We start from the raw sequence: 12,438 nt of genomic DNA, 5'->3' as shown, positions 1-12,438 counted from the left end.
AAAACAAGCAAAATTTTAAATATATGTCACACTGTTGTCAGTCTGCCGTGGCACACCTGAGGATCTCTCACGGCACACCAGTGTGCCACGGCACACTGGTTGAAAAACACTGCCCTAGAGATATGCAACTGCACCTCACTGATGGGGCCCAAGAGAGGCCGAAATGTAGGTCTGGGGTTTGTTGTTTGTCTTGTTCAGAGAAGAATTGCCTGGTATTTCGGTGCTGGACTGTCATTGGGCAGGGTCATTGGGCAGGGTCAGACTGATATGCTACAGGATATTTTTTTCTCTGGGAAAAGGCATAGTGTGCAAAAAGAAGTTTTTCTAGCTATTGTTCTGTCTCAGTGAGTGCGTCTCTCTATTTTCTTGATTTTTTAATATTGTATTTTTTTTTTTTAAATAGTAATGTTAGGTTGTATTTTTTTCACAGTTAAGATTTTATTTATGTTAAGATAGTTATATTTCATTTAAAGTTAGGGGGGTGTTAGGTTTAGGGGTTAATATTTTTTTTTAGTGTTTTGCAATGTGGGGGGCAGTTTTAGGGGTTAATAGGTTTAGTTTAGTGTTGGCAATGTGGGGGGCTGGTGATTTAGGGGTTAATTTGTTTATTTAGTGTTGGCGATGTGGGGGGTCGGCGGTTTAGGGGTTAATAACTTTATTTTATTAGTAGTGATGTGGGGGCTGGCGGTTTAGGGGTTATTAACTTTACTTTATTAGTAGCGATGTGGGGGGGGCAGTGGTTTAGGGGTTAATTACTTTATTTTATTAGTAGCGATGTGGTGGGGTGGCGGTTAAGGGGATAATATGTTTATTTAGTGTTGGCGATATCAGAGGGCAGTGGTTCAGGGTTTAATAACTTTAATTAGTGTTGGCGATGTTGGGGGGCTGCGGATTATGGGTATTTAGACTTGGGATTTATGTTAGGGTGTTAGATTTATATATAACTTTATTTTCCCCATAGACATCAATGGGGCTGCCATTCCACGACCGCAGGTGTTAGTTTTTTTCTAACACTTTCTGTCCATTGATGTCTATGGGGCAAAAACGTGCACGAGCATGTCAAGTCAGGCCTTGGCTTTTGTACGGCATGGAGCTTATCGCATCATATTGCACCATATCGCACAATAAAAGAAGGTTTTTCAGTAACTTGTAATGGCAGCGCTATGGAGAGTGTGATACCGCTCATTTATTGCGTTATTTACGCATCAGGTTTAGCGCACAACTTGTAATCTTTGTGATTGTTAATTATGATGAGTGTGATGTTATGAGTGATGCAACTGATGATCTCCTATATCTTGTCACTGGTGATATAATTTTTGGTATTAAAAGAGGGAATTTAGGATTTTAACTTCATGACATTTGACACTTTTGTAACAAATCTTACATCAGCTCTTACACTGAGCCATGTGACATTTTTCGCAAACAACATATAGGGCTACATTACGAGCGGCACGCTAACTGTTGTGGCGAGCGATAAGGGGAATTGAAGTCTATAGGGGGATACATTAACACATGATATTCAAGTTCAACTTTTGCGCTTGTCAGGTTAGCGCTCATGTGCAAGCTTTTTACTTTTAACTCATAATATGAGCGCAACTTCAAAAAGCCTCCGTCTTGCAAAGTAAATGCGCAAGCCGGAGCGCTTATTTGGGCTCCACTCACAAACTAGCCCATAGCAAGAGAATAAACAAAAAAAGGAAAGCAAAAATGTGGCATTCTACTCATGCTTAGGGAACAGGCAAATTAAAAAGGGGGAAATGAGAATGATAAATGGGAGAAAGAACAGAAATATAAAAAATAGACAAAATGAAACATTGCAAAGGATAGAATGAATGCAGCAGGAGAAAAAATAAAAAAACTTATGTTTATCAGTTAATCAGTCTTTATGTTTCACAGGCATATTCTGTTGTGTTTGTCTGGCTGTCATGATATTCAGTACAATTGGCTGCATTGTCATCTCCTACATGCTCACGCAGTCTGCCACCGAGCCAAACGTCCCCGCATGGATACGAATCTGGGTCCTAAGGCACATGGCACGTGTTTTATGTTTTAAGAAAAATGTAATGAAGGAATATATGATCACAGTTATGGTTGAGGAGGGCAGCAAGGGTAAGTACAGAGAATTTTTTTCATAAGAGCAAAGAGTGTAGGCAAGACATAAACTGAACCAATTGCCTGTGACTATTCTTTTGTCTTCAGCAGTTTTGGAAAATGATAGCAAAACAGAGATGGTCATAGACATTCAGGAAAAGAAGAGCAGCAGAAAGCAGATTAAAGGAAGTTTGGAGGCTAAAATGTTAAAGAAACTGTTATCAGAAGTCCAAACAATACACCAAAATTTAACAAGTATAAAAAATGAGAGTGAAGCCAAGTCTGAATGGTATCTAGCTGCTCTGGTGGTGGATCGACTTGTCCTTATTGTGTATCTGTTCACTGTGGTAATAATATTTAGCATTGTGATCATAGTATGGGCGTCTTGACCAGAAGTGTAAGAAACGCTAAAATCTAGCAGAATAAATTTATTAATGCATTTTTTTTGGTTTCATGAGAACAACTCTTGACCGGTCAGAGGATAAAAAGTCAAACAATTCTAAGATTGGATTTTAAACAATCCTGGTAACTGATCTTCTACAATCAATGCTTGGAAATGTTCCTGTGTTTAACTGTGTTTTTATTAAGGCCACTGTATATATCTTTAGCATCAAAGTTTGTCTATGTCGTATTTAATCCATTTTGAAGTATTATTTGCTAACAAAACTAAATTTGGAAACATTGGGGGGTAGTTATCAAGCCGTCAACCTCAAATACGCTGGAATTCCGCAGCGTATTTGTGGCGAGGCTGATTCGCCTAAGTTATCAAGCCCTAGATACCGGCAAAAGAAGAATTTTGTGATGTAAGCTTCGATCCGCCAGACTCAGTCCGACACAGATCGATTCTTACGTCACTCCAGATGTTCCGCACACAAGTGCGGCACAATCTGACTACTTTTGCTAGTTATCAAAAAACTAGCAGGTACGCTCGGCACTTTTCTGGACCAGCGTACCTGGTTTTCAAACCGCCGCCCTGGAGGCGGCGGATCCCATAGGAATCAATGGGAGTCTGACCATAGCGAAAGTTCATGTTCGCTGCTGCCCGACATCGCATTGATTCCTATGGGAGCTGTCTACAGCTAACACCCTAACATGTACCCCGAGTCTAAACACCCCTAATCTGTCCCCCCTACACCGCCGCAACTAAATAAAGTCATTACCCCCTAAACCGCCGCTCCCGGACCCCGCCGCAAATATAATATATGTATTAACCCCTAAACCGCCGCTCCCGGACCCCGCCGCAAGCTATACTAAATATGTTAACCCCTAAACCGCCGCTCCCGGTCCCCGCTGCAACTATAATATATGTATTAATCCCTAAACCGCCGCTCCCAGACCCCGCCGCCACTATAATAAATGTATTAACCCTTAAACCGCCGCTCCCGGACCCCGCCGCCACCTACATTATACCTATTAACCCCTATCCTGCCCCCCCTATACCGTCGCCACCTATAATAAAGTTATTAACCCCTATCCTGCGTATCCCGGACCTCGCCGCAACTAAATAAATAGTTTAACCCCTAAACCGCTGCTCCCGGACCCCGCTGCAATCTATATTAAACTTATTAACCCCTAATCTGCCCCCCCTACACCGTCGCCACCTATAATACATTTATTAACCCCTATCTTGCCCCCCCTACACCGCTGCCACTGTAATAAAATTATTAACCCCTAAACCTAAGTCTAACACTAACCCTAACACCCCCCTAACTTAAATATTAATTAAATAAATCTAAATAATATTTCTCTTATTAACTAAATTAATCCTATTTAAAACTAAATACTAACCTATAAAATAAACCCTAATATAGCTACAATATAAATAATAATTATATTGTAGCTATCTTAGGCCTAGATTTGGAGTTTGGCGGTAGCCGTGAAAACCAGCGTTAGAGGCTCCTAACGCTGGTTTTAGGCTACCGCCGGTATTTGGAGTCATTCAAAAAAGGGTCTTTTCAGCCGCGACTTTTCCATACCGCAGATCCCCTTACGTCATTTGCGTATCCTATATTTTCAATGGGATCTTTCTAACTCCGGTATTTAGAGTCGTGTCTGAAGTGAGAGTTAGAAATCTAACGACAAAACTCCAGCCGCAGAAAAAAGTCAGTAGTTAAGAGCTTTCTGGGCTAACGCCGGTTCATAAAGCTCTTAACTACTGTGCCCTAAAGTACACTAACACCAATAAATTACCTATGTACCCCTAAACCGAGGCCCCCCCACATCACCGACACTCGATTCAATTTTTTTAACCCCTAATCTGCCAACCGCCACCTACGTTATACTTATGTACCCCTAATCTGCTGCCCCTAACACCGCCGACCCCTATATTATATTTATTAACCCCTAACCTACCCCCCACAACGTCGCAGCCAGATACCTACAATAATTAACCCCTAATCTGCCGACCGCAAAGAGCCGCCACCTACATTATAGCTATGTACCCCTAATCTGCTGCTCCTAACACCGCCGACCCCTATATTATATTTATTAACCCCTAATCTGCCCCCCTCAACGTCGCCTCCACCTGCCTACACTTATTAACCCCTAATCTGCTGAGCGGACCGCACTGCTACTATAATAAAGTTATTAACCCCTAATCCGCCTCACTAACCCTATAATAAATAGTATTAACCCCTAATCTGCCCTCCCTAACATCGCCGACACCTAACTTCAATTATTAACCCCTAATCTGCCGACTGGAGCTCACCGCTATTCTAATAAATGTATTAACCCCTAAAGCTAAATCTAACCCTAACACTAACACCCCCCTAAATTAAATATAATTTTAATCTAACGAAATTAATTAACTCTTATTAAATAAATTATTCCTATTTAAAGCTAAATACTTACCTGTAAAATAAATCCTAATATAGCTACAATATAAATTATATTTATATTATAGCTATTTTAGGATTCATATTTATTTTACAGGTAACTTTGTATTTATTTTAACCAGGTACAATAGCTATTAAATAGTTAAGAACTATTTAATAGCTAAAATAGTTAAAATAATTACAAAATTACCTGTAAAATAAATCCTAACCTAAGTTACAATTAAACCTAACACTACACTATCAATAAATTAATTAAATAAAATACCTATAATTATCTACAATTAAACCTAACACTACACTATCAATAAATAAATTAAATAAATTCCTACAAATAAATACAATTAAATAAACTAACTAAAGTACAAAAAATAAAAAAGAACTAAGATACAAAAAATAAAAAAATATTTACAAACATTAGAAATATATTACAACAATTTTAAACTAATTACACCTACTCTAAGCCCCCTAATAAAATAACAAAGCCCCCCAAAATAAAAAAAATGCCCTACCCTATTCTAAATTACTAAAGTTCAAAGCTCTTTTACCTTACCAGCCCTGAACAGGGCCCTTTGCGGGGCATGCCCCAAGAAGTTCAGCTCTTTTGCCTGTAAAAAAAACATACAATACCCCCCCAACATTACAACCCACCACCCACATACCCCTAATCTAACCCAAACCCCCCTTAAATAAACCTAACACTAAGCCCCTGAAGATCTCCCTACCTTGAGTCGTCTTCACCCATCTGAGCCAAATTCTTCATCCAAGCGGAGCAAGAAGAGGTCCTCCATCCGGTAGAAGTCTTCATCCAAGCGGGGCAGAAGAGGTCTTCCATCCGATTGAAGTCTTCATCCAAGAGGCATCTTCTCTCGTCATCCATCCGGAGTGGAGCGGCAGCATCCTGAAGACCTCCGACGCGGAACATCCATCCTGGCCGACGACTGAACGAAGAATGACGGTTCCTTTAAATGACGTCATCCAAGATGGGGTCCCTCGAATTCCGATTGGCTTATAGGATTCTATCAGCCAATCGGAATTAAGGTAGGAATATTCTGATTGGCTGATGGAATCAGCCAATCAGAATCAAGTTCAATCCGATTGGCTGATCCAATCAGCCAATCAGATTGAACTCGCATTCTATTGGCTGTTCCGATCAGCCAATAGAATGCGAGCTCAATCTGATTGGCTGATTGGTGCGGAATTGAAGGGACGCCATCTTGGATGACGTCCCTTAAAGGAACCTTCATTCAGTCATCGGCCGTCGGGGAAGAAGGATGTTCCGCGTTGGCGGGATGAAGATTGATCCGGAAGAAAGAAGATTGAAGACGCCGCTTGGAAGATGACATCGCCCGGATGGAAGACTTCTTCAGCGCCGCCTGGATGATGACTTCATCGGATGGAAGACTTCTTCAGTGCCGCCTTGGATGATGACTTCTGCCGCTCCGGATCTCCTCTTCGGTTCCATCGGTGGGTCGGCTGGCTGAAGACGACTCAAGGTAGGATGATCTTCAGGGGAGTAGTGTTAGGTTTATTTAAAGGGGGTTTGGGTTAGATTAGGGGTATGTGGGTGGTGGGTTTTAATGTTGGGGGGGTTTGTATTTTTCTTTTACAGTCAAAAGAGCAGAATTCTTTGGGGCATTCCCCGCAAAAGGCCCTTTTAAGGGCTGGTAAGGTAAAAGAGCTTTTAACTTTTTTAATTTAGAATAGGGTAGGGCATTTTTTTATTTTGGGGGGCTTTGTTATTTTATTAGGGGGCTTAGATTAGGTGTAAGTAGCTTAAAATTGTTGTAATATTTTTTAAATGTTTGTAACTTATTTTTTTTATTTTTTGTAACAGCTTTTTTTATTTTTTATACTTTAGTTAGTTTATTTAATTGTATTTAATTGTAGTTATTTGTAGGTAATTTATTTAATTAATTTAATGATAGTGTAGTGTTAGGTTTAATTGTAACTTAGGTTATGATTTATTTTACAGGTAATTTTGTATTTATTTTAGCTAGGTAGTTATTAAATAGTTAATAACTATTTAATAACTATTCTAACTAGCTAAAATAAATACAAAGTTACCTGTAAAATAAATATAAATCCTAAAATAGCTACAATGTAATTATTAATTACATTGTAGCTATCTTAGGGTTTATTTTACAGGTAAGTATTTAGTTTTAAATAGGAATAATTTATTAAAGTATAATGTAGTGTTAGGTGTAATTGTAACTTAGGTTAGTTTTTATTTTATAGGTTAATTTCTCTTTATTTTAACTAGGTAGCTATTAAATAGTTAATAACTATTTAATAGCTATTGTACCTAGTTAAAATAAATTTAAAGTTGCCTGTAAAATAAAAATAAATTCTAAGATAGCTACAATATAATTATTATTTATATTGTAGCTATATTAGGGTTTATTTTAAAGGTAAGTATTTAGTTTTAAATAGGATTATCTTAGTTAATAAGAGAAATATTATTTAGATTTATTTAATTAATATTTAAGTTAGTTGGGTGTTAGGGTTAGTGTTAGACTTAGGTTTAGGGTTTAATAATTTTATTGCAGTGGCGGCAGTGTAGGGGGGGCAGGATAGGGGTTAATAACTTTATAATAGGTGGCGACGGTATGGGGGGGCAGGATAGGGGTTAATAGGTATAATGTAGGTGGTGGTGGGCTCCGGGAGTGGTGGTGTAGGGGTTAATAGGTATTATGTAGGTGGCGGTGGGCTCCGGGAGCGGCGGTTTAGGGGGTAAAAACTTTATTATAGTGGCTGCGGTGTAGGGGGGCAGGATAGGGGTAAATAGGTATAATGTAGGTGGCGGCGGGGTCCGGGAGCAGCGGTTTAGGGGTTAATACATATATTATAATTGCGGCGGGCACTGGGAGCAGCGGTTTAGGGGTTAACATATTTAGTATAGCTTGCGGTGGGCTCCGGGAGTGGCTGTTTAGGGGTTAATACATATATTATAGTTGCGGCGGGCACCGGGAGCGGCGGTTTAGGGGTTAACATAATAAGTATAGCTTGTGGTGGGCTCCGGGACCGGCGGTTTAGGGGTTAATACATTTATAAGAGTTGTGGCGGGGTCTAGGAGCGGCGGTTTAGGGGTTAATAACTTTATTTAGTTGCGGGGGGCTCCAGGGGCGCCGGTATAGGGGGTAGCACAGTGTAGTTAGTGTGGGTGCTTAGTGACAGCTTGTCAATAAAGCTGTCAAAAAGCAGAAGAGCAGCGAGATCGGATGAGTGATAACTATCACAATCCGCTGCTCATCGCCCCGTACTTGGTGCGCGGCTTTTTGACAGCTTTTTTGATAACTTAGGCGAAATTTTGCAGGTCCCCGGCGCCGATGGTAGGCGAGCTTAGGCGGGCGTATTGAACCAGCGAAGGCAGGTAAAGTAGACGGCTTGATAACTACCCCTCAATATCTCTTCTCATTAATTTGCTTTGTACATAGAGAACATAATTCCATTGGTGTGCTACTAGAAATACCATCATACAACAATATTCAGATTTAATATGGGGTATGAATTCCTAATATGTAGGGGAGATTACCATAGTTGCTGTCAAATTGAGAACTCTCCTCTTTCATTGTAGCTTAAAGGGACAGTCTAGTCCAAAATAAACTTTCACGATTCAGATAGAGAATATAATTTTAAACAATTTTCCAATTTTCTTTTATCACCAATTTTGCTTTGTTCTCTTGGTATTCTTAGTTGAAAGCTAAACCTAGGAGGTTCATGTGCTAATTTCTAAGCCCTTTAAGGTTGCCTCTTCTCTCAGGGCATTTTGACAGTTTTTTACCACTAGAGGGTGTTAGTTCATGTGTGTCATATAGATAACACTGTGCTCATGCACGTGGAGTTCCAGTGAGCCAGCTCTGATTGGCTAAAATGGATGTCTGTCAAAAGAACTGAAATAAGGGGGCAGTTTGCAGAGGCTTAGATACAAGGTAATCACAGAGGTAAAATGTGTATTTATATAACTGTGTTGGTTATGCAAAACTAGGGAATGGGTAATAAAGGGATTATCTATCTTTTAAACAATACAAATTCTGGTCTAGACTGTCCCTTCAACATATCTATGAATAAGTATAAAAATCTATTTAAAGCTCAATCTCCCTAAAATGCAGTTATATTTGTTCTTATCTTGATCCTCTGCCTTTAGTTATCATGTTTATCATCATGGTCTCCTTTAGAGCCATGTAATTGTGCAACTTACTTTCAAACCGCTGAAAGAGCTTGACTTCCACTTACCATCTGGCTACATTTAAAGTTAACATAAATGCCTCTACCATAGTGACGTTACTTAGTACAAATAATTTACTTCATAATACTGTCAGTCCCTCTCGCTGGCCTTAAAGGGACATTAAACACTTTGAGATGGTAATATAAAATGATAAATTGTATATAATAAAACAACTCTGCAATATATTTTCATTATTTATTTTGTCCTCTTTGCCTGTAATTCCATTCTGAAATTGTGAGCTTTTCAGTTCCTGTTAGAAATGGAAGTGCAGAACACTGTTAAATCCAGCACAACCATTGGCTGCACACTCTAGTGACCTATTTATAACGGTCCCTAATTGGCCACAGCAGAGAAGGTAACACAAGTTACAACATGACAGCTCCCAGTGTTTTATAGACACTAAAACTTTACACTTATTTTGTCACTTTTTAAACAACTAATGAAACTTTAAAAAATACATCTACATGTTAGTCATGGACTAATCTTTTCTTTGAATGCATCATTTTATCTAGCATGTATTTAGTGTTTAATGTCCCTTTAATAAAATTTGAGATCTTAATTTGCTCTTCTTACAGATCAGTCCTTGCCAGCAAAGACATCCCAGGGGCTTTGCCTTAGACAATCGCCTAGATTTAGACTTTGGCGGTAGCCGTCAAAACCAGCGTTAGAGGCTCCTAACGCTGGTTTTTACCACCCGCTGGTATTTGGAGTCAGCCAGGAAAGGGTCTAATGCTCACTTTCCAGCCGCGACTTTTCCATACCGCAGATCCCCTTACGTCAATTGCGTATCCTATCTTTTCAATGGGATCTTTCTAACGCCGGTATTTAGAGTCGTGGCAGAAGTGAGCGTTAGAAATCTAACGACAAAACTCCAGCCGCAGCAAAAAGTCAGGAGTTAAGAGCTTTCTGGGATAACGCCGGTTCATAAAGCTCTTAACTACTGTGCTCTAAAGTACACTAACACCCATAAACTACCTATGTACCCCTAAACCGAGGTCCCCCCACATCGCCGCCACTCTATTCAAATTTTTTAACCCCTAATCTGCCGACCGGCCGCACACCGCCGCCACCTACGTTATCCCTATGTACCCCTAATCTGCTGCCCCTAACACCGCCGACCCCTATATTATATTTATTAACCCCTAATCTGCCGCCCCCAACGTCGCCTCCACCTACCTACAATTATTAACCCCTAATCTGCCGACCGGACCTCACCGCCACTATAATAAATGTATTAACCCCTAATCCGCCTCACTCCCGCCTCAATAACCCTATAATTAATAGTATTAACCCCTAATCTGCCCTCCCTAACATCGCCGACACCTAACTTCAAGTATTAACCCCTAATCTGCCGACCGGACCTCACCGCTACTATAATAAATATATTTACCCCTAAAGCTAAGTCTAACCCTAACACTAATACCCCCCTAAATTAAATATAATTTAAATCTAACAAAATAAATTAACTCTTATTAAATAAATTATTCCTATTTAAAGCTAAATACTTACCTGTAAAATAAACCCTAATATAGCTACAATATAAATTATAATTATATTGTAGCTATTTTAGGGTTTATATTTATTTTACAGGCAACTTTGTATTTATTTTAACCAGGTACACTAGGTATTAAATAGTTAATAACTATTTAATAGCTACCTAGTTAAAATAATTACAAAATTACCTGTAAAATAAATCCTAACCTAAGTTACAATTAAACCTAACACTACACTAGCAATAAATTAATTAAATAAAATACCTACAATTATCTACAATTAAACCTAACACTACACTATCAATAAATAAATTAAATAAAATACCTACAAATAAATACAATTAAATAAACTAACTAACGTACAAAAAATAAAAAAAGCTAAGTTACAAAAAATAAAAAAATTAATTACAAACATAATAAAAATATTACAACAATTTTAAGCTAATTACACCTACTCTAAGCCCACTAATAAAATAACAAAGCCCCCCAAAATAAAAAAATGCCCTACCCTATTCTAAAATTAAAATAGAAAAGCTCTTTTACCTTACCAGCCCTTAAAAGGGCCTTTTGCGGGGCATGCCCCAAAGAATTCAGCTCTTTTGCCTGTAAAAAAAATACATACAATACCCCCCCCCCAACATTACAACCCACCACCCACATACCCCTAATCTAACCCAAACCCCTCTTAAATAAACCTAACACTAAGCCCCTGAAGATCTTCCTACCTTGTCTTCACCATGCCAGGTATCACTGATCGCTCCAGGCTCCGAAATCTTCATCCAAGCCCAAGCGGGGGCTGGAGATCCATCATCCGGCTGAAGTCTTCTATCAAGTGACGGCTGAAGAGGTCCAGAAGAGGCTCCAAAGTCTTCATGCTATCCAGGCAGAAGAGTAGATCCGGACCGGCAACCATCTTCTTCCAAGCGGTGACAAGCGGCTCCATGTTGAAGACCTCCGGCGCGGATCCATCCTCTTCTTGCAACATCCTAAGTCCGAATGAAGGTTCCTTTGAATGAAGTCATCCAAGATGGCGTCCCTCGAATTCCGATTGGCTGATAGGATTCTATCAGCCAATCGGAATTAAGGTAGGGAAAATCTGATTGGCTTATTGAATCAGCCAATCAGATTGAGCTTGCATCCTATTGGCTGTTCCGATCAGCCAATAGAATGCGAGCTCAATCTGATTGGCTGATTGGATCAGCCAATCGGATTGAACTTGAATCTAATTGGCTGATTCCATCAGCCAATCAGATTTTTCCTACCTTAATTCCGATTGGCTGATAGAATTTGAGGGACGCCATCTTGGATGACGTCATTTAAAGGAACCTTCATTCGGACTTAGGACTTCGCAAGAAGAGGATGGATCCGCGCCGGAGGTCTTCAACATGGAGCCGCTTGTCACCCGGATAGCATGAAGACTTTGGAGCCTCTTCTGGACCTCTTCAGCCGTCGCTTGATAGAAGACTTCAGCCGGATGATGGATCTCCAGCCCCCGCTTGGGCTTGGATGAAGATTTCGGAGCCTGGAGCGATCGGTGATACCTGTCATGGTGAAGACAAGGTAGGAAGATCTTCAGGGGCTTAGTGTTAGGTTTATTTAAGGGGGTTTGGGTTAGATTAGGGGTATGTGGGTGGTGGGTTGTAATGTTGGGGGAGTATTGTATGTTTTTTTTTACAGGCAAAAGAGCTGAATTCTTTGGGGTACGCCCCGCAAAAGGCCCTTTTAAGGGCTGGTAAGGTAAAAGAGCTTTTCAATTTTTATTTTAGAATAGGGTAGGGCATTTTTTTTATTTTGG

General features: G+C 39.7%; 1 protein-coding gene across 2 annotated transcripts in view; it reads left to right on the top strand.

Moving 5' to 3' along the window:
• Nucleotides 1-2,530, top strand: part of LOC128647604 (5-hydroxytryptamine receptor 3A-like) — a 124,280-nt gene extending 121,750 nt beyond the window's left edge. The window contains exons 8-9 of one of the 2 annotated variants that reach the window (XM_053700367.1): nucleotides 1,897-2,109; nucleotides 2,203-2,530. In XM_053700367.1, the coding sequence (XP_053556342.1) occupies nucleotides 1,897-2,109; nucleotides 2,203-2,480 (491 nt within the window). In that variant the 3' untranslated portion in view covers nucleotides 2,481-2,530. Of the gene's footprint in view, nucleotides 1-1,896; nucleotides 2,110-2,199 lie in introns of both variants that reach the window. The other variant, XM_053700361.1, reaches the window with a different exon arrangement.
• Nucleotides 2,531-12,438: the final 9,908 nt, after the last annotated feature.

Source organism: Bombina bombina, chromosome 1 (genome assembly GCF_027579735.1).
Source record: "Bombina bombina isolate aBomBom1 chromosome 1, aBomBom1.pri, whole genome shotgun sequence".
NCBI lineage: Eukaryota > Metazoa > Chordata > Amphibia > Anura > Bombinatoridae > Bombina > Bombina bombina.
The sequence above is the reverse complement of the archived record's forward strand: the minus strand, read 5'-3'. Positions and strand labels throughout refer to the sequence as shown.